Genomic DNA, 27308 nt, shown 5'->3' with positions numbered 1-27308 from the left:
GAGAGCAGAGAAGACATTGGATTCAGCCCCACAGAGCCAGCGCCTTGAAGTGGTGAGGACAGAAGCCAACTGCAGAGGCACGAGGGGAGGAAGGACAGTGCCTCCGGACTCCTCCTTCGGGGAGGTCAAGGAGAGTGGAGAAATGGGGGTGTAGTTGCAGGGAGAACTAGCTAGCATATACTTATCCAGAGCATGCTTGCTTGCATGCTGATGGAAGGATCCAGAAGAGAGGAGGTTGGTGATGCTACTAGAGAGAGGGGAGACATTTGTGGGAACAGAGTTCCTGGGAACAGTAGAGGGATGAGACCCAGAGCGCAAGGAAGAGGCCTGGGCTCTGGCAGAAGTAGGGAGTATCAGCAAGTAGAAGGTGAGTAGGTGCATGCAGGCGGGTGGGTGGCGCTCTGGAGGCAACACCAAGACCCCCTCTTACTGATTTTCCTTTTCCACTGAAGGAAGTGAGCAGGTCCTTAGCCGTGAAAGAAGGGAGCAGGGCGGAAGGGTGAGGAACCACAGGAAGGTATCTTGTGGCTGGTACACTTCAGCGCCAATAAAGCTGTGTTGATATAAAGCAATGCATAGTCATCAGGCTTTGGCATGCACAGACGGAATCACCAGGGGAGCTTGTTAAAATGTGGATTCCTGGGTTCTTATCTCAGAGATGCTGACTGAGGAGCCCCATAGGAGAGTCCCGAAATCTGCATTTTTAACCAAGGTCCCAGATGATTCTGATGTAGACGGTCATCAGGCTGTTTTGAGAATCGTTGAGCCCTGGCCGATTTGGCTCAGTGGTTAGAGCATCAGACCATGGACCAGAGAGTCATGGGTTCGATTCCGGCCAAGGGCACATATCTTGGTTGTGGTTTGTCCTCGGTCCTGGTCGGGGTTGTGCAGGAGGCAACCAATCGATGTGTCTCTCTCACGTCAATGTTTCTCTCCCCACCCTCGCTCTTCCCACTCTATCTGAAGATAGATGGAAAAAATATCCTCGGTGAGGATTAAAAAAAGAGAGAGAGAATCACTGAAAAAAAATGTATGTGAACAATAAAAACTGAAATGTGTATGAACATATCCCTACGAATCGGAGGCACTCGGGATTTGATAAGAGGCGATTCTTTCCGACAGACCGTACCTTAGGCATGATTTGGTTCTTCATGTCACAGCTAATTAAGATCAGTTGCGTTTTGTTTTTAGGGAAGGATGAATGTTCTCTGGTTAAAAAACAACTAAACATCAATATATACTTTTCTTTCCAGGGGAGAGAGCAGAATGTGGCACAACCAGGTAAGAACTCACATCTCGTTTTCTCTCACCCGGTGCCCTAAGGTGGGGGGTGGGAGGAGGTGGGAGGAGCAGGAGAGGAGAAGAGGGAGGAAAAGACACTGCTGAGAGCCCAGACGAGCTGGAGTCTTCTTAGAGTGAGACAGCTCTTCACCATGTCCTGAGGGGATAGTGTCTTTATGGATGCTCTGCTGGTTCTAGCCTGACCGAAACCATGCCCCCTCCAGGTTGGTGATGGGGAGGGGGCTCTCTGAGCTGCTGTGGGTCAGTGGGGTATTCCCCCCACCTTGACTGCACGGTCTACCAAGTGGGACAGCAATCTATGTTGCAGTGGCTGAGGGCAACCAGTAGAGACCTTAGGCTGTGGGGTAGTTGTTGACTTGTCTTCCCATCTGTTACATGGCTGCTGAGCAAACTGTCCAGCTGAGGTGGGGGCCCAGCGTAGGGTCCCCATGTGTCAAGGCTTTGGATTTGGCTGAAATTGCACACAGCTGGGCATATGCATGCGCATACCCACATAAGCGTGTGCAGATGCCCCTAGTGCCCGCACCCTGGCTTTGGACCTCACCCGCACTTGGATGGGGAGTCCCTTGTTGGGAAAATAACAAACAGGCCACTCTGCTTTCTCTCTAGCTTGCTCAACATTACCCTTTGCGCTTTTCCCCGAGCAGACCAGAGCCAGTGAACACTTTCCACTCAGCAGCTGGTAGCTGACAGCTGACCTCAGCGACCGGACCTTTCCTCTCCTGTCAGAGAGTTTACATCCATACGCAGGCCTGTCATTGCCCAGGTTTTTCCTTAGAGCCCATCTGTTTCCGCGTTCCCAGCACTGGCTGTCCTCCTGCCCATCATGAATTCAGCCATGACCCGCACTTTTCCATCAGGTGACCTGAGAGCTACCTTTGCCTCATCCTGGGCCCAGCAACCTGATGATATCCTTTTCCCACACATGCTTCCCCGTGACCCAGAATCCTGGAGGCTGTCACACTTGGCAAGAGGGAGGATGGACCCTGAACTCTCTCATCTGGAAGGGAGTTGGCTGGGAAGAGGCTTGGAAAGCTCGGGGGTTTTCAGTTTGCCAGGCCCAGGATGGTGGAGACCGAGGGCTCTCCAGAAGCTTAGCCTGTGCAGCTGTTCCTCCAGGCCCGGAAGTCTAGGAACATCAGGATGATTCGAAATGCCAGGCAGGACCTCTGGCACGTGGGTCAGATGTGCAGGGTCACTTTTTAAGAACCTTTTAGGAACAAACTCCCTTATTTATTTATTCTTGCAAGAGAGTGTTATCATAGTCCCAAAACAATAGAAGCCACATTTTACACCCACATTTGCAAACGGTGAAACAGATGGAGGATGAACTGAGCTGTCCCTCACTTCCTATTCATTCCTAGAATTTATGTGGGAGAAGATTCCAGCAGGTTGTAGGAGAGAGCTGTAATCAGTCCTTGGCCAGGTCCCAGGGTCCACCTCAGAGAAAAGTTGAGGGTGTTTTGTTTGTTTGTTTTTTTAATAAAGCCCACTGAGATGTTGTCTTCCATACTGTCTTTGACTTAGGGCCTGGGAAATCTAAGTTAGGATGACCAGACCTCCCACTTAGACACATTGCATTAAATTGAAAACCCAGCCATCTGCGTTCTGGCCACGGTCAAAGTCAGCTTTGTTATTAAACTAAAAGCTTCCCCTCACTTCCACAAATCATTTTTAACTTGTTGTGCAATAAATTGTCAACTTGGTAATGGTTTTAAAGTTCATCTGAAAGGCCCCGGGTGAGATGTTTCTGTACTGAGACTCTCTGTATCTTCCATAGTGTCCTGCCAAGGTCAGTGTCATTGTGGATGATCATTTGAGCAGGTCCCCTCAGCCAAGTCACTGCTGGCCTTGTATAGATGGACCAGTTTTTGAACATGGGCTGCAATATGTTATATTTTTCTCATACTTAAGAATTTTGTCTTATAATAGCCCAAATTCATAATAATCTTGTAATTTAGGCTGAACAGACGCAATAATGCATTTGAAAAATTTATGGTAAATGTCAAAGCCAGATGCAAGGGTAAGGTTTGATTATGGTTATTCAAAGTAAAGATTGGCTTCCCTAACCCAGGTTTATTTGCCCCTGTGGTCTGGATTAGAGACGAAATCACTGGAGATTTCTGTCCAAACAGATACAACCCAAGGCACACCCACGCACAGCCTTCGAAAGCCTGAGCACCGCTGAACTGCAGTGTTGCTGCCATTTTGGACATTGACACCCATGTGTATTGGGCTGTCTAGGGAAGACTCTTATCACTGTCATTTTGGTCACAATAATTTTGAGGTCAAGTGCTGTTGCCAACAAATGTATATATTCATCTTGGTTGAAAGGCAGAAAGGGGACATTGGTCTCTGGTTTCTCTTTCTTCCTCTCTGTGGCTTTCTCTGTTCCTGTTCTCCCTCTCTGTCTCTCTCTCTCTTGCGCTCTCTCTTTCTTTCCTTTTTGCTCTGCAACTGAGCAGCAGAAGAGATGGAAGGCTTAGGCTGCCCCACTTTCCTTGGCTGAGCTGCCCCCCTGCTCCCCACTTTGTGCCCCACCCAGCATTTCAGTAAGTCGGTATTGATTTGATGTCATGCAAAGTTGGGATAGCTACGTTTCCTTGTCAGAGATTCCAGCCAGTGCGCAGAGCGCCACACAGCAAGAAATCCTGGTGTGACTGCACCAGTCCTTTCTTTCCAGATTGGGTAGGAGAAATGGGGAAAGTATCCTAGTTTCCCTTTATTCCATTTGATAAAATTAAAGGAAAAAAGTCCTTAGGACTTAATATGAAGGAACTCCACCAGCTGGGCACCAGGATTTTTTGATATTAGGTGTCCCAACACCTGCCCTAAGAGTCGCTACTCTTGCTGGCCGTGGGAGTTTAATAGCTAAGTTAAGGCTCCCACTGGATGTTCTGTGATAAAATCAATTTCTCAGTTTCACATTCACATGTGAACCTGGAGTAGGAAGAGCTGAATTCTATTCATTCCCATGACCTTGGGCAAGTTTCTTAATCTCTCATCAGCTCATTTGCCTTATGTCTAAAGTGAGTTTAATAATTCTTGCCTGACTCACAGGGTTGTTGTGAGGATATTATACCATGTGAGATAAGGAAATGATCTGAGAACGTTTAAAAACAGAAACCCAAAACATTGTGAGGACAAGGCATCAAAGTTGCCATCCTCAAGTTATTCCTACTTCCAAAACTTGAAACGGATGGCCTTGTGTCACATTTTTTGGCATTCTCTTTTGGAATTTGGAAATTCAAAAGCAGATCCAGTGTAAGAAATACCAGCTCCATATATGCACATCCTCAGAAAATAAGTAACTTACAAAAAAAGAAATGACATGGACTTAGCTAACCAAATTGACAAAAAGATCCAAGATGGGCTCGAAATAATCTTGCCTGTTGTTTCTTTTCAAAATTTTTTGGTCTGTGCTGTTATTTTGGTTCCAGTGTTTGGGTGGCATGATATTTGGATTCAGCTGTCCTAGCCCATGCATGTCCTGGAGGAGCGGCATTTGCTCAATACTCAAACGCCGAGAAGAAGTTGGTTAGAGCTTCCAGGGTGGTTGGGCTATTGAGGAGACACGCACACGGCCCATGAGCAGAGGCAGCGTGACTCTCATTCGCCTTGATTGGCTCCAAAGCCCATAGATTTCTTGCCCATTTACAGAACTCAATCAAGACCTGGGGAGCAGGTCTTTGCTCATCATGTGTGGACCCTATCTGTGCCAGGCCGGGCCCCCACTTGTTGCTCTCCAAATTGTAAACCAAGCCATTTGAAAATGAACTGCCTCTTTTGGTGAGGGGCCCTCCTCCTAACCTCAGAGCCCTTTGCCCTGGAAGGCTGGCTGCATTGAGTCAGGCCAACTCGGGTGGTGAAAGATGAGCAAATAAACCAACACAGGCATATGCATGGTGAGCAACTCTGGAGACTGGTCCAGTGTTTGTGGCTGTTTCACTGTTCCTGGTGAACCGTGGTGCGGTTTCCCCTCCCTGTGGCCAAGAGTGGAGCACAGGGAATGGAGACCCCAAAGCAAAGCAAGACACTTTCAACCTGACCCCATGGGTCCTCCACTGGCAAGGGTTAATGGAAGGGCTGAGTCCTGGGCTAGAAAGGACCAAGTGCCCGAAGGCTCCATGACTAGCTCAGTGGGAAAAATCTTGGATCTGGAGCCAAAGAGGCCAGGGTTTGTGGCCTGGCTCTGCCAGCTCCCCTCTCTAGGTCTTGGTTATTGACTGTTTGAAAATGAGGCCACACATACAGGACTGAGCTGACGTGAAGTGTGGAAGTGGATTTGAAAGTGCTTTAATCCAAGTGTACTTGACTAAAGAACAGGATATAATCATCATCCTGGGTCACCCTGGGACCCCAAAGAAGCTGCAGCCTCTCTCGGTGTCAGTTTCTTCATCTCTAAAATGAGAATGATAATTGCCTGGCTGTTAGATCAATGAAGTAAAGATTAGTCAAGTGCATTTGAAATGTCAAAGGCATTAGGAAGTTCAGGGCCCTGGAACATTGGGAACTGAGACTTGGTGATCCATTTAAGCCAAAATAATAAAAATTAACCCTTCCAATCATCTGTGGAAGTCTCTTGCTTTCTCGGGCTACAGAGTACATCTCTCTCCCCTGATTCCCCCTCCATCTGGTCAGCTTTGCAGGATGACAGCCTCTGGTTGGAGGTTCAGTGGTTTCCTGGACACGTGCTGTTTCCCGCTATGATTCAGAATGCATTTGTGCTACACGGGTGCCGCTCCCGCCTGCCATTGTGGGTGAATTAAGGTCCCCTGAACATCCAAAGGCCCTCAGATGGAGCATTGGACGCAATGTGCTGGGGGCTCAGGGGTTTCCATCTGCATTGTGTGTTCTGCTCCGGTCATGGGTTTTAAGAGCGTCTCTCCCAGTTGTATGTTTACATTGGTTGCTTTCTTGATTTCTTTTGTTCCATTTTCCCCTAGGCCCCCCTGTCTTCCCCCTAAACCACAGAAAATGAGGAGACCTAGGCCTCTCTCAGTGTGTAGCCATAAACTATTTAACGGCTGTATGGAAGCGTTCATTAAGGTACTTGCTGGGAGCCGCAGAGTCCGCGAATGTGCCCAATGTAATGGCAGCCTCTCTCCACATGCTCCCCTTCACCAGCGCCCTGCCCCCACCTACCAGAACTTTCCATCGTGCCCTCGGCCTGGCTCTATGGCCAACTAGTCCCCACCTGCAGCCTGCGCTTAGCTCCAGCGAGGGCTTCTAATCAGAGCTGCTTTGGTCTCTGGCCAGTTGCTTTCTGGGATTCTCAGGGGTAAGATCATGCAGAACCCGGTGAAGCCTACGTGGGCAGAGGTGCCAGCGCAGTGGTCTGCCAGCCCCGCTCTGTTGCCCCGGGAACTTGGTGCTCACTTGCCAAAGGGCCTGTCGGGAAACCCCCGCCCTCGCCCACACCCACGTCTCCCAAGAGGAGCTTGGCCGGAAGCAACAGAAAGAAAATCCCTGTGGGCAACAGTGATTTTATTTATTTTTTTTCAGTTAAGACTATGCCAGCAAAGGAAACATAAAATGTGTATGACAGGACCCCCTCCTAGTTTTGCTTCTTGTTAGGCGGGTTGGGAGAAGGGAGAAGAGGCAGTCCCTTAGAATTCCAGGTTACTCTTTACACCTTCAATGAAAAACAAAAGCGTTTCAGCGAGGTCAGTGCCTCTGCTTTTGTTTTTGGACGCGAAGGGTACAGGGTCAAGCCGTCCCTCATCAATGGCTCAGGCCAGTTCAGATGGCGATGGAGTTGGAAAGGGCGGCAGGTGAAGGAGAGACCGAGGAAGGGGAGCAAGAAGGGCCCTGCCAGGTTTTTCAGAGCTGCCCATCCAGTGAAGACACTTCCTGCAGAAGAGAAGACTGCTGTCGGTCAGGGACAGTAAGGGCTCTTGGGCTTTGCTGAGTTTGGAAGAAATGGGGCCCCACTGTGCTGCCCTCCTTCCTGCATCCTCAGGGTACACCCAGGACGTGCAGAGGGGGAGGGTACCGGTGCCTGGATCTCAGGACTGTCTCTGCCTGTGGGCTGAGTTCTGGGGGAAGGATAGCGGGGCACAAGTGAGATTCCCCAAGTGGGAAACGGTGGGGCTGCTTCAGTATACCTCAGAGGGGTGAGGCATGGAGGGTCCCCAGAAGTGGGGTGCCCTTGGGTGCCTCAGGAAAAAGGTGTCCCTGAGTGAGTCCTTTGCCATCCCATTGGTCATAGGAGGATGAGGCTATGTCAAAGCGTTGTCCTTTCTTCAGCTTCCCTCCTCCCTCTGCCAAGACTTTACCCTGGACCTCGGGAAAGCCACTTTCTGTAACCGAGCGGGGACCGAAAGGCGTGCAGGCTGTTCTCCCTGCCCGCAAGGAACTTAGGTGTCATTTGGGAGGATTTCAACACAGAGAGCTGAAAGCATAAGGTGATTCATGGCACTTGGTGAACTATCCCCATGGAAAAGGTTCTGTGTGAGCTCAGAGCAAGAAGAGTTTTGAGCCCCAGGGCACAGGAGCTTCCTCTGGAGGAAGGGTAGGGACAGAGCAGAGGGTAGAAGGACAGTGGAGCCCTGCAAGGAGGAACAGAATGAGCGAAGGCTCCGAGACAGGGACACCATCTCTAACTTACTCAGCTCCCTGGAAATGGGTGATCAGTGAGAATGGGCAGGTGGCGCTGACTCTTATCTGACAGGACTGGAAAATCAGTCATTCTGTCTAAGGAAATAGCCTCTTAGACAGCTCCTACATGAAGTCATCTGACTTGGATCCTCCTGACACACATCAGAACTTCTCCAGCTGTGTGAGAGTTTGCCCCTTGGAGGTGGTCACCTCGGGAAGCTACATTCTTATTCTAGACATGTAGCTATCGCTTCAGGTGGCCAGTCCCCCTTAGAGCATGCAGGCTGGCATTTGTCAGTGGTGCCAAACTCTGCATTAGAATGGCCACCCTGGTCTTTCTAAGCTCAGCTTTGCAACACCACTGGGGGTACAAAATGGCAAGAGGCACATGCTGGAGTGGGGCTGGCGGACTGGCTCTGAAAAGGCCCCCACAGAGGGATACCCAGAGCACTGAGCTGTGGCTCATTTTGGAATACACACACAGCCTCCTCAGGGGACTATTTGAAAAGAAAGAGTTATGTCTGTTTAACGACTGCATCTGTGTATAGTGACACTACTTAGGACACACTGTCAGTGCAGTTCAGTCTTCTGCACACCTGCTGCGAGCGAGGCAGTGTAGGCAAGCTTGCACGAAGCCTGGTCTTACTCAAGGATGTTACCTTTCAGAGAAAGCAGTAAAACGCAGTTCATTTTTCAACCTCTGTGAACAGAATTTAGTTTTCTCTTATGATTTATGTGCCACCTGGAAGAACATTCCACGGGGACTAAGAATCCCCAGCTTTGAAATGCCAAACCTATGAAAGGTTTTCCAATAAAATAACATCACAGGGACTCTGTAATGACGAAGGTCTAGAGGGACAAGGAGGTGTCCCCAGCTTAAGAAGGACAGATACATTGCTGTTGGAGTATGTAATACATTTCTAGGGCCCTGCCTGAATTGACCCTTTCCAAAATCCTTGATTTTTTTGGCTCCTCTCAGATAGAAATAAACCCAATTTTTATTCGACATTTTGAAGCCCGGGAGGTCTTCTCCTAGGACAGAGAGGGAGTCCTCACTTTGTTTCTACCAAACAAGAATGGCAGTCGCCTGCCTCCGGAGCGTGTGACACTTGGCCCAGATGAGCCGGTCGACGGCATGCGCTGGGTGCACACAGCAAGCTCTCTGGGAGTGCTCAGTGTCCTTGTCGCCATGGGCTGCTAGGGGCTCGCTCACAGAGCCCCCTGGCCAGGCTGTTGCTCGGTTCTAGGAGTCGGGTAGGTGTAGCCAACATAGGATCATTCCAGTTATTGAGATGCGGCGACTGCATAGATGTCACCGGCTAGCACGTCCTCCGGTTTCTCAGTCCTGCCTCCTCGGAAACCTGGCCGAGGCATAGCACCCACCCGGAGCCTGACCCGCTGCACTGCGGGAAGGAAGAGCCAAGCTGCCCTCAGTGGCGGCAGCAAAAGCAAAGGCAAGGTGAGGGCATTCTGCCCCCTGCTGGCCTCCCTGCCCGCCTTTCTCAGATTTGGGGTTCCCCGAGGTGTTCTCAGTGCTAGGGTAAGGGTCCAGGGTTGGGAGGGGAGCAAAGCCACGTGGATACCCAGGAAAAACTACCCAGGCTGTTGGTAGGAGAGCGAGGGAAGCCATTTGGAACTTGGAGCCAGGCGGAATCCTGTCGGGACCTAACCAGAGGGCACATGGTACACGTGATCTTGGTAAAATTAGCTTGTTACCGAAATGAGGTTTCCTGAGCTGACTTCCAGGGGCAGCATTGCAGTAGACACAGGAGGGTGTGTGTCTCTCCTTTTTGTGGGCAGCTGGGCTAACCCTAAGGGGCCTTTAGTGGGTCCTGGCCCGCTGGTGTATACAGAGCCCCCGTGTTGGGGAGAAGCCAGATATTGGGGTGAAGAAAGGGTTTAGTGCACACTGTTCCTGCAATTTGACAGGGACGAAAAGAGGCCCTTCTGTCACCTGCTGTCCAAGAGAGCCACTGGCAGGGACTCCCACGAGGCCCTGACGCAGGGCGTCCCTCCCCCCAGCCCGCTGGTGGGCAGCGTCCCCGGACCTTTGCTGGCTGCCATTGCATTTTGGCGTTCACGGACTCTGAAGGATCTGCTTACTCTAACTGATCTTACTCCTGCATAATCTTTTCTTTTTCTCCTGCTCTGCTGCCTGTTTATGTTTTGTTATCAGAGGAAGAAGAAATGCTCGAACCAGGAACCAGGTATTTACTAGAAAGGTCCGTTAGCCCCATTCAGCTGGATGGAACCCGTCTTTAGCACTGACTTCTAGAACAGGTCCACCTTCCTGTGGCAGCGGGTCTGTTCTGTTATCCTGCCCCTGACGGAAGCCAGTCAAGGGAAGCTCTCCCAGGGGGGTGTGGAGGAGCCCCGGAAGCGTCCAGGTGCCCTTACAGGAGCACAGTGCAAATACCTTATTGCTCCCTCACCCGCTGAGGAGGCGGGTATTTAATCTGGACCCTTTCAAAGAGTTTAAAAAAGATCTTGTGCTCTTTAGTGACCTGAAATAGCAGAGAGGCCAGTCGATCAAAGAATTCAAAAGAAAATGACCCCTGGCCCTGCCCTTGGTGGCCACGGGCCAGTCCAGGAAGATGTAACTGAAAATACATTTCACAGCCCAGATGCCTGTGTTTAGAATCGCATCTTATTCAGCCTGTTTGACTAAGGTTGACCACTCAGTGGTCAAGGGCTGACATTAGCTGATTCTAGAACCTTTATTTTTTATAACATGTTTACTGTTTAACAAAGTATCTTGTCTGGGTGTTTAGGTTGTAACATCCTGAGTAGAATTGGTCCTCTCTTCTCAGGGCACCAGAGGACCCCTCGGGCCAGCTTTCTTCTCCCATAGAGTATTCTTCTTAGTTCTGGGCCTGGGTACTGCAGTCCTGGGAGGAGGCCTTGGCCCTGCTTTTTCATCCCTGAGTCCTGGGAGAATAGGCTTGAGTTGGGGCAAAGTGGAGTGGGAGGCAGAGAATTCTCCAAGAGCCCACTCCACCGGTCTCTATGCAGGGGGTCCCCCCCCCCTCCAGATTGCCCATCAAGTCTCCTGAGCCCTGATTCCTTCCCAGCTGAGTAAGAAGACAGAGCATTTCTTTAAAATGATCATAGCTGTTCCTTTTTCTGCACATAACTGAAGATGTTCTATTTTAACTGTTTGTGGAGACTTTAGGATTAGCAGTTCCTTGCTTGTTTTCCTACTAATCTCATGGTACTAATATTCTGGCTTGAGTTGATAATCTGTGTTTGCAATGTCTTTTTTTTTTCCTGGGTGGTTGCCAAGCCCAATAAAACTCACAATTTTTTTCTTAAGGATTCGGGACAAGCTATACCGCTTGTAGTTGAGAGCTGCATCCGATACATCAATTTATACGGTAAGCTCAATCGTGGGGCAGTGTTTTCAGCACCCTCCAGAACAGGTGCGAAGCTGTTGTCATAGGAACCGAGATTCTAATTCATCTGGAAGACTTCCTGTGTCTGCTCTGCTTCTGAGGGGGAAACACTCCTTGGAACAGCGCTCTCCTGGGTGCTATCTTTTGAGCCCTGTGTGTCCAGGGATGGAGAGTGGTGGTGAGAAGACCCAGCGACTAGGAAAACTGAGGAGCAGGAAAGGCATGGCCAGGAGAATCCTTTATGCTCCTTCCTTACTCCACCCAGCCCCAGCGCTCTGTGCTGTGAGCACTGAATGCTGTTGGCCAGTCTGTCAGTTAATACTGCAAGTTTGTAGCAAGCTCCATGAAGGAAATACAGTGTCTGGGATTTGCTAACCATGGGATCCTCAGCATTTACTTATTCATTCCTCCAGAAATATTTTTTCAGCGTGTGGCAGGCACTGTTTGGACAATGGGAATACAGGCTTGAGCAAGATCCCAGTAAGGAACCAGCCATGAGTAGCTACATTACCAATTAGAAGGGCAAGGAAATAAACAAGCAGAGAAAGAAATAATGTAATTTCAGGTAGTGATACTGCCAAGAAATGAATGAAAGGGAACAGAGAATGGCTGGAGGGGGCAGAGCTGCTTTGGCTGAGGTGGTAAGGAGAGACGTCTCCAAGGGAGTGATTAAGGCTGCAGGGCCCTTCAGGACTTGAGTGAAGGGAAGAGCCAGCCATGCAGTCCAGGTGGAGAGAAGGGCAAGTGTCAGGGCTAATGTGGGATGAAAGCCAGTGGGACTGGACAAGAATGGGCCAGTGACATAGGTAGAAAGTCAGTATTGAAAGAAATAAACAAGTGTCTATTGAGCACCTGCGTACAAACCAAACTTTGACAAAAGCCTATCTTTTAAGAGTAAACACTTTCCTCAATTATAATGTGGAGAGTTGTCTTACAAAAACACCGAGTCCAAGGGAAAGGATCAGAGTATCCCCCACTAATTCCCATTTAAAAGGAGAGAGGTCCTTCAACTCCCTCCATCCTGTTGGCTGCTGTTATGTTATTACAATTAGGTCAGGCATCAGGGTCTCCTTCGTCCTAGCCTTGTAGAAACACTGAAGGAAAGGAGATTGTTTTTCTTTTCTTTTCTTTTTTTTTCCATTTATCTTCAGATAAAGCATGAGGGAGAGGGGGGGAAAGAGAGAGAGAGAGACAAATCGAGTGGTTGCCACCCATACGACCCCAACTGGGGCAGAGACACACTGCAACCGAGGTACATGCCCTTAGCGGGAACCGAACCCAGGACTCTCTGGTCCGCAGGCCGACGCTCTAACCCCTGAGTCAGACCAGCCAGGGCGAGATTGTTTTTCTTTAATGATTGAATCTCCCTAAATTTCTCGATCCCAGGCCAGCATGTACTTTAGAATCTAGCTTTTCTTGAAGGAAGAAAATGTCTGTGTTAGGGGAAGAAAGGGTTGAGGCAGTGGTATTATCTTTTTGTTCAAAATTTCTGTGGCCATTTCACTCAAATGGCATTTATAAACTCAGGCCAAGCTCCTTGGTGCCAATGCAGCTGGTAAACTCAGTAGCAACGTGCACCAACCGGTTATTTGCCTGAGCTGACTTATAGGTTCCATTGGAAGTTATTCACTGATCCAGTCTTGATATAAACTTCCTGTGGCCTTTTCCTACCAGCCCAGACAAGAGACACAGACCTATGAAGCAGAATGTGTCTGAGCATTTTGGCCAACCACAGTTCATTGCAAAGGCTATTTTGGGTTTCTGCCTGGAGACCTTCATTGGGAATGACTCTCTTATAAAGGACGGTGGGAGAAAGAGACCAGCAGTGGGGTGAGTCATCAGTGCTCCCAGTGATCTGATGCGCTCAAGGCCTCATGGCATTTTTCTCTTTCGTTTTTCTTCTCTTACAGGACTCCAGCAGCAAGGGATCTTCAGAGTGCCAGGATCTCAGGTTGAAGTCAATGACATCAAAAATTCCTTTGAGAGAGGTAGGTGCAGAGAGACCGTCTCAAGCTTGTGGCCAGGGGAAGCAAGGGTAGGTGTTAGCACGTCGTGTGCAGTGACTTCACCTTGATGGGTTGGCATCAGCCTTGAGGGGAGTATTTACACTGCAGAAATTGGCAAACACCAAGATCTTTTTTTTTCCCCTCCAGCGCACCAGCTGTTAAACGTTTGCAGGCACACATGGGTGACGTCTTCTGGTGGGCTGTACAGTGGTTGCTGGGAGAGAGGACCCTGTATAAAGCACTCTGGAATGATTCTGCGAGGCTGCAAAGGCTGCTGTGTTTTAGAAAAGTTGGAAGAACATAGATAACACTGAGTGGATTTTAGAATATCCTAATTCTTAATTTTCTATGGAGTGTTTTTAGCAAAGCCTATACATAGGGAGGAAGAGACCACACTCTCCTCCTACCCCTAATGAGGTTAACTAGTTCTCACCCCCTCCCTAACCTCCCAGTTCCATCCTGAGGTCTAGCTCAGGGTGGGGGGAGCATTATGTCAGACCCAGGCAGGCACCACCATAGCCCCCAGCACACACCTGGGCACTGTGACTTGGAACCAGGTATAGAGAGCAAGATTTGGCTGGATGGGGCACTGAGTGACCTCCTAGGATCCAGGGGAGCTTAAGTCCTGGAGTTCATTCCAGGATCTTGGGCACTTAGAACCATAAAACCCCAGAATTCCCCTGTTTCAAACTCCTACTCTTTATTTATCCATGTATTTATCCACTTAACCAGCATGCATTGAGCTCTACCCTGCACGAGGCTCTGGACTGGAGCCTGAAAGTACAAGAACAAAAGACAGCCACTGCTAGTGGGAGAGCCCAGACAGCAAGCCCAGCTTGGACGGAGTGGGGAGGGATAGCAAAGCCCAGGACATGCCTACCAGGGGTGGGGAAACTTTTTTTTTTTTTTTTTTATCCTCACCCGAGGACACTTTTTCATTCTTTGTTCAGATAGAGCAGGAGGGAGAGAGAGAGAGAGAGAGAGAAACATCGATGTGAAAGGGACACACCGAGTGGCTGCCACCCGCACGACCAACCAGGGCCGGGGACAAACTGCAACCGAAGTACGTGCCCTTAGCGGGAACCGAACCCGGGTCTCTCCGGACCGCAGGCCGACGCTTTAACCGCTGAGCCAAACCGGCCAGGGCGGGGTGGGGAAACTTTTCTGCCAAGAGCCATTTGGATATTTATAACATCTTTCACGGGCCATACAAAACTATCAACTTAAAAATTAGCCTGCTGTATTTGGTCAGGCTAATTTGGTGAGGCCTGTGATATCAGCTGGTATTGATTTTGAGGGACTTATGCGGTACTTGGGCATTCTTCACCCCTGGCCCTAAGCTGAGCTTAAAGATTAAGGACCAAGGAGCCCTGGCTGGTTTGGCTCAGCGGGGAGGGGCAGACTGCTCCCTGCTTCCTCTCACCTTTCCCACGGGAGCTGTCCTGGGGGTGAACTAGCCCAGCAGCCCCTGATGAAACTGAAAAGTGCTGCTCTCCTGAGAGATCATTCGCCCTATGCTATTGGCAAAAATGTACAAGACTGACAGCAGCCCGTGGGCGGGGCTGTGGGAAGGAGCATTCTCCTGTGTTGCTAGGAGTAGAAACTGCAGCCCAGTGGAGAGAAAGCAAGATGAGTGTAAGCTGATGAGTGTCAGTGAAGGGAGATGGGTGGTCGTTATTTGACCTTTACATTTCTATAGATTTGAGCATTTACAAAATCAGTTGCAGGGAGGACTCTAAACTTGCTGTGTGAAGGAGGTTGTCCCAAATGCCTCTCCTCCAGTTCAGGCTGGCCTGGGGCACCTCTTCCGCCATCTGTATATTCCCGCCTCCTATTCAAGCTGACTCATCACCCCCTGTGTCCTCACAGGTGAAGACCCCCTTGTGGACGATCAAAATGAACGTGATATCAATTCAGTTGCTGGCGTCTTAAAACTGTATTTCCGAGGACTGGAAAACCCACTCTTTCCTAAGGAAAGGTTTCAAGATTTGATATCTACCATCAGTAAGTATTTCTCAGGCGGAAAGATTGTTTCCTTGACAAAGCCTTCTTGAAGTTGCACTACGGCTCGTCACTGTGCTGGGCACACAGGAGGGGCACTGTGAAAGAGGCAGGTGGCCCTTGTTCCCACAGAACTCAAAGCCTAGTTGTAGAAATAACAAGATGGTTTCTAATGGAAGAGCTGATGGGCATGGTACACCCCTGGGTGTGGAAGGAGCTCCGAAGAGGAGAGAGGAAGACTTAGTTTCTCAGATCATGGCTGAGAGTGATGTGAGCGGAGTCTTCAGGAGTGGACACAGGGATCCTGGGCAGAGTTGGGGACACACAGACCAAAGGGCTGAGCAGGAGGGCTTCTTGTTCAGTGCATGGTGTAAGAGGCTCGAAGGGAACGATGGAGCAAGAGGGGGACGAGCTTGAATGCCTTGCAAGGATTCCAGAGATTTTCCCCTTGGGTAGTGGGAGCCATGGAGGGCTTGGGAGTCAGGTCAGCAACATGACAAATGAGGGAAACGGTGAAAATAACTTGACTGTGGGCTTCCTCTGACTAGCTAGCCATCAGAGTCCTCCTTGACCTTGACTGGTAGTATGTCTATGGATAAAGTCAGGAGCCCAGTCCAGGGGGCTGAAGTAAAGGCACCTTGACTCTAAGATGCCAAAAGTCAAGGCAACATTTTGGGAATTTTTTTTCCCCAATTTTTATTAATTTATTTTTGTTACAGATGTTGCTCCTTTTTCCCTCCTAGACACCCTCCTCCCCATCCCGCCCCCCACCCCCAGCATTGTTGTCTATGTCCGTTGGTTATGCATACATGCATCTAAGTTCTTTGGTTCTTCTCTTCCATCCCCCTGGCTCCCCTCCTCTGAGGTTTGTCAGTCTGAACCATACTCCTTTCTATGTCTCGGGGTCTATTTTGAAAATAAACATTTACTATTAGAATATGATACTTTTAATATTTTGGAATAAACTCTTTAATATGATTTACAGAAAATTACCCCACACCCACTTTCACTAGGGACCCTTCTCACGATGTTCTGATCTGCAGCCAAGAAAGTGCCCCAGGCGGTGGTGACAGCCTAGGGAGGCTTCTGCCCTCTTATCTGCCTTGTACAAAGCACCCTTCCTCCGCCCTCTGCCTCCACACTGCGTCCTGCTCGTCTTTCCAGACCCACGTCACGCTCCAAATCAGCTCTCAGAAGCTCCAGGCCACAGAGGTCCATTCTTGTCTGCGCCCTGTGTCACCTGCTCAGCCCGTTTCCAGTCCCTGAGCAGGGTCCTCAGCAGACACGGTTCTTGACCTCTGGCACACGCTCACGACATTGAATAACTTGAATCACACGATGAGAAAGAACATCCCTTCTCCGTTTCTTCCCAGACCCTGTGACTGTTTACATCAAGGAGAGAACCTCGCGGGTCCATCTCCCTTCTCCACGGAGAGATGGGATTCAGTCTCAGGAACTTTTGGATAGAACCATGACTACCTATAATTTAGTAATATTGTTTTGCTTGCATTATATCTTTTTTTTTTTTTTTTTTATCCTCACCCGAGGACATTTTTCCATTTTTTGTTCAGATAGAGCGGGAGGGAGAGAGAGGAAGAGAGAGAGAGAGAAACATCGATGTGAAGGGACACATCGAGTGGCTGCCACCCGCACGACCAACCAGGGCCGGGGACAAACTGCAACCGAGGCACGTGCCCTTAGCGGGAACCGAACCCGGGTCTCTCTGTACCGCAGGCCGACGCTCCAACCACTGAGCCAAACTGGCCAGGGCGCATTATATCTATTTTTATGTTACCTTCTAACTGTGGCGAGTGATCCTGGTTTCTCATTTACAGAGTGAGGTCAAGTCTCCTTTTTAACTAAATGTTTCTCTGAAAAAATTAATAAATGATAATGGAGATGGTGCCAGGGCACGAGGGCTGAAGGTGAGGACGCGGAGGGGCAGTGGAGTTGGTAAAGGTGCCAGAGCCTTAACTCTGTGGCAAGGCTTTGGCGAAGCTCCCTGGAGCCAGACCTTGAAGGTTGGCGGCCATGCGCCTGACAGGGAGGAGAGAGCAACAGTGTGTGCAAAGGCCCATGGGCTGCCAGGTCCTTTGTGAAAGGGAGATGGTGGATCAAGTGGCCTGGCACAGAGTTTCTCAATGGGGAACCGAGAGCATTAGGATAGAGCAGTGTGTTACCTGTACTCAGGACGCGTAGCCCCTTGCTGCCCTGGATCCCAATGCCAGGAGCACCCTCCAGTCACTGACAGCCTCAAAGGATGCCTCATATACTTGTAAGCGCCCCCAGAGGTGCACTGCTACTTCATTGAGAATCATGGCTCTGATCCTCTCCAGATGCCTTGGGAAGGGGCGGTGACCAGGAGACGGGACATGCGCGGTTGGGTGAAGCCCCATCGTGAGGGGCCTTGGAGGCAGAGGAGAAACAGGAAAAGGGGTGTTTTAGAAGAAACACGTTGAAGGAACGCGGAGGCTGGAGGGAGGGGCGACGTGAGAAGGCCGCGTTTTCTGGAAAAGAAACCCACGTGGCTTGTGCATCAGCCCGGCATCAGCCTGCAGCTGAACAGCAGCTCCAGCAGCTCCCTCTGGCTGCAGCTTTCCCTCTCCACAAGGCAAGCCCACCACGCACATTCTCTCCGCATCCAGCCCGATTCGCTGCTCCCACCCCCGGCCTGACTGATAAAAACATCGGTGTCCGCCTCCGTCCGATTGACCTGAAAACGGGTCAGAGGCAAGATCGCAAGCATCTGCCAGGCTTTTTGGCCAGTGTTAGTTCGAGAGGTGGTTATTTATTCAGCTCTCTTTTCCTGAGCACCTCCTATGTGCTAGCTGGGCCATAGCTGGTGTTTATAAAGAGTCTAGTGAAACATGGGCTACCTGTTTTCATCAGGACGCACAGGTGACAGGAACTCAACGTATACTGGCTTAATCCATATAAGGGGATTTTTTATTGGCTCACGTTCCTGAAAAGCGGAGGCCCTCGCTGGACGCAGACTTCAGATGGCATCAGCAGGAATCTGTCCCCTCTTTCTCTGTGTTGTCATCCAGGCAGGATCTTCTTCCCTGGGATCCCCTAGCTGCCTCACCTCCCTCTACCCAGTTTCAAGAGGACGCCTCTCTAGCTTCTCCGGCCCAAAGTCCCAAGGATCAACTGTAGCTGGTTCTGATTAGGCTGTGTTCTCCTCCCTGGACCTACCCAATAGCCAGGGGAATAGGATGCTTTGGCCAGCCAGGGTCACATTTCAGTCCCCAGAACTGAGTAGAAGGGGCCCCCCTGAACTATGTGGGCTGACGGAGGAGGTGGGACTTGGAAATGCTGGCTGCTGGGCTCTCCGAGGGTGACAGATAACCTGAAGGCCCTTTGTGTTGCAGAACTGGAGAGCCCCGCTGAGAGGGTGCACCAGATCCAACAAATCCTCGTCACCCTTCCCCGCGTGGTCATCGTGGTCATGAGATATCTCTTCGCTTTCCTCAACCAGTGAGTGGTCCAGCCAGGGGGTGCCTCTTTGCCTCAGCCCTAGCCTACTTTGGGAGGGGGGATTCTGAGGCTTTAGCAGGTGTAGCTGCTCTCAAAGCTGAACATGGAACCCTCCCAGATTTGAGGGGAGCCCCAAGAAAAAGAAACCACAGGGGGAGCCTTCGCCTTTCTTAGGTGACAGAGTGCCTCCTCTCTTGTAGCCTCTCGCAGTACAGTGACGAGAACATGATGGATCCCTACAATCTGGCCATCTGCTTCGGGCCCACCCTCATGCACATTCCTGATGGGCAGGACCCTGTGTCCTGCCAGGCACACGTCAACGAAGTCATCAAAACCATCATCATCCATCACGAAGCCATCTTTCCCAGCCCCCGGGAGCTAGAAGGACCCGTGTATGAAAAATGCATGGCTGGAGGGGAAGAATATTGGTAAGATTCCACTCCTCTTAATGTTGTTATTATCATCGTTGTTGTTGTTGAATGGGAACAGTTAGAAACCTTTTAATTTTCTTAGTGTACTCCCATACACCTTTTCTCATTTGAGCTTCACAGCAGCCTGACATGAGATAGATGCATCAGTCAAGATTGCTGATGTGTAAGGGACAGAACTACAACTAAACTGGCTTAAGTTAAATGGGAATGTGTTGGTTTGCTTAAAAAGTCTGGATCATGGCTTCAGGTATAGCTGGATCCAGGGGTTCAACTATTATCCCCAGGACTTGATCCTACAATCCCCAGCCTGCGGCTCTGCTTTCTTCCTCGTTGGCTTCATTCTCAGGCAGCCCTTTTCTTGGTGGATTCAAGAAGGCATCTGGTAACTACAGAATCAGAGTCCATTTTCTCAGCATTCCCATTGGAAAAAGAGCTTCTTCTTCCCAAATGTTCTAGCACAAGCCCAAGAATGATGTCTCCTTGCTGAGGCTGGAGTCTGGTGAACTAATCACCTTGTTAGCAGGTGTAATGCTGTCATTGGCCAGGGGAGTTGTAAGCCCATCCCAGAGAGCAGGGAAGTAGATAACCTCCACCTCAAACTCATGAACTGAGAGTGACACGTCCTACCATTGTCCCTGTCCATCCAGGAGTTCTCTTTTCTTGCAAAGTGGACTCACTGTCTTTGAGAGCTCCACACCAGGTCAACAGTTGCTAAGTTACGCGCCTACTCTGGTCCTGGGGAGAAATATGTCAGAGCCTTATCACATGAAGGCCTACGAACTTCCCCAGGCTAAGACCTTCAATGTGGTCAGATAGAAATGTTTTTTTAATGTGGAAAAGACAGGAGATTGAGAGCACTAGCTGGCAGAAACCTATCAAAGGGTTCTCACTCTTTCCTTATTCCCCATCCATAACAATACACAGCTGTATATTTCGGCATTACCCACACTGCTTTGAGCCAGGTGCCTACGGGAGTTTGTCTTTTGATTGTCAAAGCATTCCTGGATTCTTAAATGCTTTCGTTCTGTGGGCATATTTGGGCAACTGCTTCAAAGAAGACCGATGCCCCGGCCCGTTTCCCCATAACACTTCTCTGCAGAAAGACTGGGCCCGGTGTTAGCACAGCTCTCTAATCTCATGTGAGGCCCTCGGAGCAAGTCTGTCCCTGTTCGGAACAGAAATGGTACACAGCCAGCAAGCGGGCTTTCTGGACAAAGAGAAGCTTTTCAAGTGTTTGTAACCATTACTAGTTCTCTGTTCTTATATATATATCATTTGTGTTCTGGGAAGGATCCTACAGATCTTGATGTACTTATCAAAGAACACTGTACAATCATCATCCTTTTCTTAATCACATTTGCATACCCTGAGAAAGGAAAACTATCAATTATATGGTAATTTTGGAGACAATTTCAAAGCTCCAAGGGGGCATTTGGCTGAGGGTCTCATCACAATGGACAACATTCATTGACTCAACAAACGCTTACTGAGCATCCGTGCTGGCCCAGGCCTTGGGCTGGGGGGAGGATGTGCCCTGAACAGAATGAACCCCCGATGCTGGGAGCTCTGGGAGGAGGGACTAGGCAGTTCCAGAAGTAGGGTCCCCTGAGCCAATGTAGGGAGGTCAGGAAAGGCTTCCGGAGGCTATAATGACTTAACTGAGACCTACAGAATGAACTAGAGTCAGCCAGCTGAGGAGTGGGCAAAGAGTGCTCTAAACTTGGGGCATTCAATGAAAGGGACAGTAGTCTGCGTGTCCGGAGCGTTTCGTGTGCCAGGGAAGTGGCGAGGGCAGACACTACGCGCCAGCAGGACCCGAGTTAGGAGAGTCTTACATGAGCCATTGTGCAGAGTCTGGACCTTATCCAGGAGGCAGTAGGGCATTTTTCATAATAAAGTCTATATGCCTTTAAGTGGCGTTGCAAATGTCACCTACTCCTAGACGCCTCCCCTGACCACCTTGTGTAGGTCCCCTCTGCTGTTCTGGTCTCTGCTCATCTGTTTCTACATAAAACATTTCCATTTGCAGTTTTGTTTCCTGGCCCAGAGGGCAGGTCTGTGTCCCCTGGCCCATCAGTGCATCCCTCCTCCCTTACACAGTGTCGGGCATATATTAGGACTCAATCAACGGCTCAGGAAAGAAACCAGCTGACAAACTGTGTGAGTGAACCCTGGCCTCAAGAAGCTTATAATCTCGAAAGAGGGTACCAGCTGGTGAAACGACCCCAGTGCATTGGTGACTAAATTTGACCAACCTGGAGTCACTCTGCCACCCTGTCTACCCCGGTGGCTGGTCTGCTTGCACCACCTGGACTGGCCTGGGCTTTTGCACACAGCATCGTAAGGCCACTCCGAGGACCCTCCACTGCTCTGGGTGTCACCTCTCGTGTAGACAGGGAGCCAGGCTAAATGAATGTCTCACAGTACTTCCAAAATCCCTTCCTTTTCTACCCTGTGGTTCTTCTGAGGATAAAAGCCAGAGTTTTACCACTGCCCTCTGGATCTTACAGAACACCTTGGCATTGACAACCTTGACCAAGAAGACAGCCCAACAAATTCCAGGGCTGGGGGCCTCTGGGCAAGGTTATGCAGGGAAGCTTCCCAACCAGGGGGCTGGAAGTGGTTTGCTCTTAGGAAGGAAGGTCCATGGGTGGTCAGATGGAAAAGACGGGATCAAGTGGGCCCGGGCCTGATCCGGGCTGGTGCCTGAGGGAGGCTACGGGCAGCATGAGGTGCAAAGCCTCCCAACGAGTCCCCTTCCTGTGTTTCTTTGCAGTGACAGCCCACACAGTGAGCCAGGGACCATTGATGAAGTTGACCATGACAACGGCACCGAACCTCACACCAGTGATGAAGGTGAGTGAGGGGCAATCTGGGGCCGAGGAACCCACCCGGACCTCTCATGCTGACTCATGACTGCTCACCACGGGGCTGGCCAGAGTAACCCCCTCCAGCTTTGCAAGTCAGCACGTCCTCCTCCAGACGGATGGGGACTCAGACAGACCTCAGGCACGTGCATTCCATGTACCACATTCCTACCTGGCTGCCTCGTCCCTCTCGGTATCCTTGCTGGCCCAAGTGCAAGTCCTAAGTGGCAAGAGTTTCCTAAGTAGGAAGCATGCTTTGTCTCTTCGTTCCTCCCCCACCAGGGATCTGTTCTGTGCCCAGTCTGTGCTGGGACTTTGGGGCATGTCAGTGAACTAGACATGGGTCATCGGGGACTTCCAGTCTCATTCCCTGACAGGTTGGGAGCAGCTCCCCATGATGCAGTGATAATGTCAGACTACAGCTGTGCCCCCAGTGTGGTGGCTGCTGGAATATGAAGCCTAACTGATGACCCAGAGAAGTGGAAAGAGAGGGAAAGGCCAGCCTGGGCTCTGAGGGCCTTGTCGGGCCCTTCCACCCCTTCTAGACAAGGAGAGGAGATCAGGTTAGTCTCAAGGGAACCTGGCCTGTGCAGATAAACAGCCTGGATAATACGGGCCCAGGGCCAGCATATCCATTAGGCAAGGTGGGCACAGTGTCCAGGGCCCATGATACTTTAAACTGTTCTCATTCCTTTTAAAGTAAGAAGAAGAAAATGAATACGATCCAGCCTGCTGGATTGTATCCATCTTTATGCCAATACAGTTGTAAAATGCAATTTTTAACTTTTTGTTTTAATGGAGGAAAGGATCCATGCAAGCACAGTGCAGGGTGCCCACGAACGTCATAGTGCGGCCAGCAGACTAAGCACAGCCCTCCTTTCTCCCTGTGACAGTTTTGCTTTTTATAAATCATCATTTAGCAGTTCTCATATGGAACTTTGTGTTTCTCCTGTGGGACAATCTCAGGCTCTGTTGGCCAACATATTTGTCAGGACAGCTGGGTATGTACTCAGGTCTGGTTTCTGGGAGCTGGTAAAAGAAACAAGACTGATAGGTGGGCCCTGGCCAGTTTGGCTCAGTAGTTAGAGCATCGGCCCTCGGACAAAGGGTCATGGGTTCAATTCCGGTCAAGGGCTTGTACCTGGGTTGCAGGTTCAATCCCTGGCTGGAGTTGTGCAGGAGGAAACCAACTGATGTTTCTCTCTCTCCCCACCCTCCCTCCCTTTCACTCTATCTAAAAATTAATGGAAAAATATCCTCAGGTAAGGATCAGCAACAAACAGACTGGTAGATGGGTTTTCATATTCTAGTAGGACTGTTTCAATTGCTAAAGGCAGAACCTCCAACTCAAACTGATTTAAGCATAAAAGAGATTCAGATCATACCTGAAACACCCAGGGTAGGCATGGCTTCAGGCACAGCTAGATCCAGGAGCGCTTAGTTGATCTTGTCGGGGATTTGTCTCCATCCCCCTATTCTGGTTCCCTCTGCCTCGGCTTCATTCTCAAGTAGGATATCCCTGCATGAGGGTGTCTGGCAGTTTCAGACTTTCATCATCCTTTTCCACAAAGTCCCAGTAGAAAAGAGCTTCCTTTTCATAATGGTTCCAAGAAAGCTCCCGGGGTGGGGTCTCACTGGACTGACTTGAGTCATGCACCCAGGCGAGAACTAATCACTGTGGCCTGAGAGGGAGCCATTGGGTCAGGCCTGGGTCACGGATGCAGAAAACCAAATCTAGGTATAACGTTGAGTTCTGCCAGCATCCTTAGAGGTGAAAGTCATCCTGAGGAAAATGTCCTGCAGAGCCTTTGTTTGGAGACGGGAATGCTGCCCCCTTCTGCTTGTTTGCAGCCATCTGCTTTTCTCTTTCCTCCTTTTCCCCTCTTTCTGTACCACCTGCAGTTCCCATTCACCTTCCCTCACTTTCAGCCCTCCCACCCCTCCTTGTTCTCACCATGTGTCACTGCTTTATTTCTGTGTGTGCGCACGCGCATATTTGTATCTCCCTCTTGCCCCAGAGCTTGTTCTCAGTCTCTTCTTCCACTGGGGGAAACACCTCTTGTCCAAAGAGATAGACTAATAATTTTTCAGAAATGAGATGTGTTGGGACTGCTGCTGGAAGAGGTAACCGTGTCCACAGGAGGGCGAGTCAGGTGCCCTCTGAGGAGACTCACAGCCCACCTTCCTGGGGGCTGAGGGTGCCGTCCGTCATCCCACACCTGTTGAGTTTCCCAGACTCCTCAGCCTGGGGGTGGAAAGCTGCTGTGGGCCCCAGGACTGAGGAGGACAAGGGCCAAGGAGAATGAGTCTTGCTGTGTGGGGAAAGAAGCAGCCACGGCAGGCTGCTCCCCACCAAGATCAACATGCCCTCCCCAAGAAGATGCCGCCTCGCCCCTCTCAGGTCAGAGACGCAGTCCCTGGAATGGAATAAGTCTGAGCTGTGTGTCTGCTTTCCCAGAAGACCCCTGCTCCTGTCAATCTTTGACAGGCTGCTGGTTTCTGAGAATGACAAGGCAGGAAGAATTATCCTGAAGGGCCACCCCTGGGAGAGCCAGTTTCCTGCTCCCTGAAGGGTCTCGCTGTATCCTGTGAGTTGGTGGGAGATGCTGAATCAGAGACAATCTTTGGAGGAAATTAATTGAATTTTCTAAATATTTACAGCCGTGTCCGCCGTAGCCAGAACAGTCACAGAAGTACTGAGCTGCAGGCATAGGCAAGGGACAATGGACTCTGCAAAGGAGACCTGGAGTGAGAGAGAGGGAAGAATGTCTGGCCATGTGGTCTTTGGCAAGGGAATGGTAAAGATCAGGGTAAACATTAATGAAATAGAAGAGAAAAATTAGGGAGAAAATAAATGAAATCAAGAGCCGGTTCTTTGGGTGGGGGAAATCAACGAAACTGACAAGGTTTTAGCTATGCTAACCAAGAAAAAAAGAGAAGACGCAAATGATTAGAATCAGAAATTATAAACCTAGCAGTACATTGTTATAATTATTTCTTTACCATCTGTAGTCATTTCCTTGGCTCAGTTCAGCTTTATTCTCACCTCCTTTGTGCTCTTATTGGCAAGTATATTATCTGTATATTACATTTCTATATGTTGTAGCCTCCACACTGCATTATATACATATTTTATACACTTGGTTTTTAAGTCAATTAGGAGAATAAAAGAGAAAAATAACATTTTTACTCTTTTATGAGTACGTAATTACATTTTTCTGGTGCTCTTTGTTTTTTGTAACTTTACTGTTATTGTTGACACTGTTGCAGATGTCCCCATTTCTCCCCCCCTCTGCCCACCTACAGCCAGTCCCCCTCCCCTTTCCTCTGGCCATCACTACTCTGTTGTCTGTGTCTATGGGTTATGTATATATGTTCTTTGGCTAATCCCTCACCTTCTTTCATCCGGTCCCCCCTATCCCCTCCCCTCTGACAGCTGTCAGTCTGTTCCATGTATCCATGCCTCTGGTTCTGTTTTGTTTATCAGTTTATTTTGTTCATTAGATTCCACATATAAGTGAGATCACTTGGTATTTGTCTTTCTCTGACTGGCTTATTTCACTTAGCATAATAATCTCCAGGTCCATTGATGCTGTTGCAAAAGGGAAGAGTTCATTCTTTTTTATGGCTGTGTAGTATTCCATTGTATAAGTAGACCACAGCTTTTTACCCACTCATTACTGATGGACATCTGGGCTGTTTCCAGATCTTGGATATAAATAACACTGCTATTAACATAGGGGGTGCATATATTCTTTCGAATTGGTGTTTTGGCATTCTTAGGATATATTCCCAGAAGTGGAATAGCTGGGTCAAATGACAGTTCCATTTTTAATGTTTTGAGGAAACCCCATACTGCTTTCCACAGTGGCTGCACCATTCTGTATTCCCACCAACAGTTCACGAGGACTCCCTTTTCTCCACATCCTCACAAGCACTTATTGTTTGATGATTTGTTGATGGTAGCCATTCTGACAGGTATGAAGTGATATCTCATTGTGGTTTTAATTTGCATCTCTCTGATGATTAGTGACGTTGAGCATTTTTTTCTTTGGAGAAATATCTATGCAATTCTTGTGGATTTAAATTACTGTAAGGGATCACTTGCTTTCAGCCTGAAAAAAACTATTTTTCCAAAGGTAGATTTGCTAGTAACAAATTCTGTTTTGTTTTAGTTTTTTTTATCTGAGAATATTCTTATATTGCCTCATTTTTTAAAGATAGCTTTTTTAGAGTTAAGATTCTTGGTTAACAGTTCTTTTTTTGAGCACTTTATTATTATTATTATTATTATTTTTTAATCCTCACCGGAGGACATTTTTCCATTTTTTGTTCAGGTAGAGTGGGAGGGGGAGAGAGGAACAGAGAGAGAGAGAGAGAAACATCGATGCGAAAGGAACACATCGAGTGGCTGCCACCCGCACAACCGACCAGGGCTGGGGACAAACTGCAACCGAGGTACACGCCCTTAGCGGGAACCGAACCTGGGTCTCTCAGGACTGCAGGCCGACGCTCTAACCACCGAGCCAAACCAGCCAGGGCTTTTTTTGAGCACTTTAAACATGATATCTTGTTTCCTTCTGACCTCAATGGTTTCTACTAAGAAGTTAGTAGTTATTTCTTTGTTTGCTTGGGTTTTTTTGTACTTTACACAGGTTTCAGTGGGGAGTGGGTCAGCAGACCTCACACTGTCATACCAGGTTGATCTCTCCCCTTTCCTCTTAAACAAAATCTAAACCTTAATACCAGCTGGTGCTACAGCCTGAGGCAATGAAAGAACCCAAGGCCATGAGTGAGAAGAGGAGAAAGAGGGACTCTGGACAGGCCCTGGGTTACTCATTATTTCAGTTGCAGGGAAGATGAGGGAGAAGAAAAGGCACATCCATGTTCCTAACCTGTGACATGGTGACCAGGGCCATGACCTCTAATGCACTAGCCTGATGAGATTAGAACCCTCTCCTCAGAGACCGTGGGTCCGGGGGTGGGGGTGGGCAGGGGACAGTGAGGTGGTGAGAGGAATGGAGGCATCTGCTGTTGAAGCCGGGCTCTCTGATGTGACCTCATTAGAGAGGAGCCTTGAGCTTCCTGTCAGGGGACAGGCAGAGGAGAGTAATGTGTATGGGACTTGTAAAATGTCCAGTCTTCACATTCGAAAAGTCAAGGGAAGTACCATGTCAGGCCCCTGGATTTTTGTTTCAATCCTCACTTGAGGATATGTTTTTTCTTGATTTT

The 27308-nt window shown here is 49.3% G+C and overlaps 1 protein-coding gene across 2 annotated transcripts in view; it reads left to right on the top strand.

The window, feature by feature from the left end:
* Positions 1-27308, top strand: part of SRGAP3 (SLIT-ROBO Rho GTPase activating protein 3) — a 229625-nt gene that overhangs the window by 185735 nt on the left and 16582 nt on the right. Inside the window, exons 11-18 of one of the 2 annotated variants that reach the window (XM_036267035.1) lie at positions 1254-1281; positions 10079-10109; positions 11216-11276; positions 13205-13282; positions 15170-15304; positions 18673-18778; positions 18979-19206; positions 21986-22065. In XM_036267035.1, coding sequence (XP_036122928.1) covers positions 1254-1281; positions 10079-10109; positions 11216-11276; positions 13205-13282; positions 15170-15304; positions 18673-18778; positions 18979-19206; positions 21986-22065 — 747 coding nt within the window. Of the gene's footprint in view, positions 1-1253; positions 1282-6248; positions 6352-10078; positions 10110-11215; positions 11277-13204; positions 13283-15169; positions 15305-18672; positions 18779-18978; positions 19207-21985; positions 22066-27308 lie in introns of both variants that reach the window. The other variant, XM_036267034.1, reaches the window with a different exon arrangement.

The sequence above is a fragment of the Molossus molossus genome, unplaced genomic scaffold (assembly GCF_014108415.1).
Source record: "Molossus molossus isolate mMolMol1 unplaced genomic scaffold, mMolMol1.p scaffold_m16_p_18, whole genome shotgun sequence".
Lineage (NCBI taxonomy): Eukaryota > Metazoa > Chordata > Mammalia > Chiroptera > Molossidae > Molossus > Molossus molossus.
Note: the sequence above shows the minus strand (reverse complement) of the source record. Positions and strands in the feature narration are given on the sequence as shown.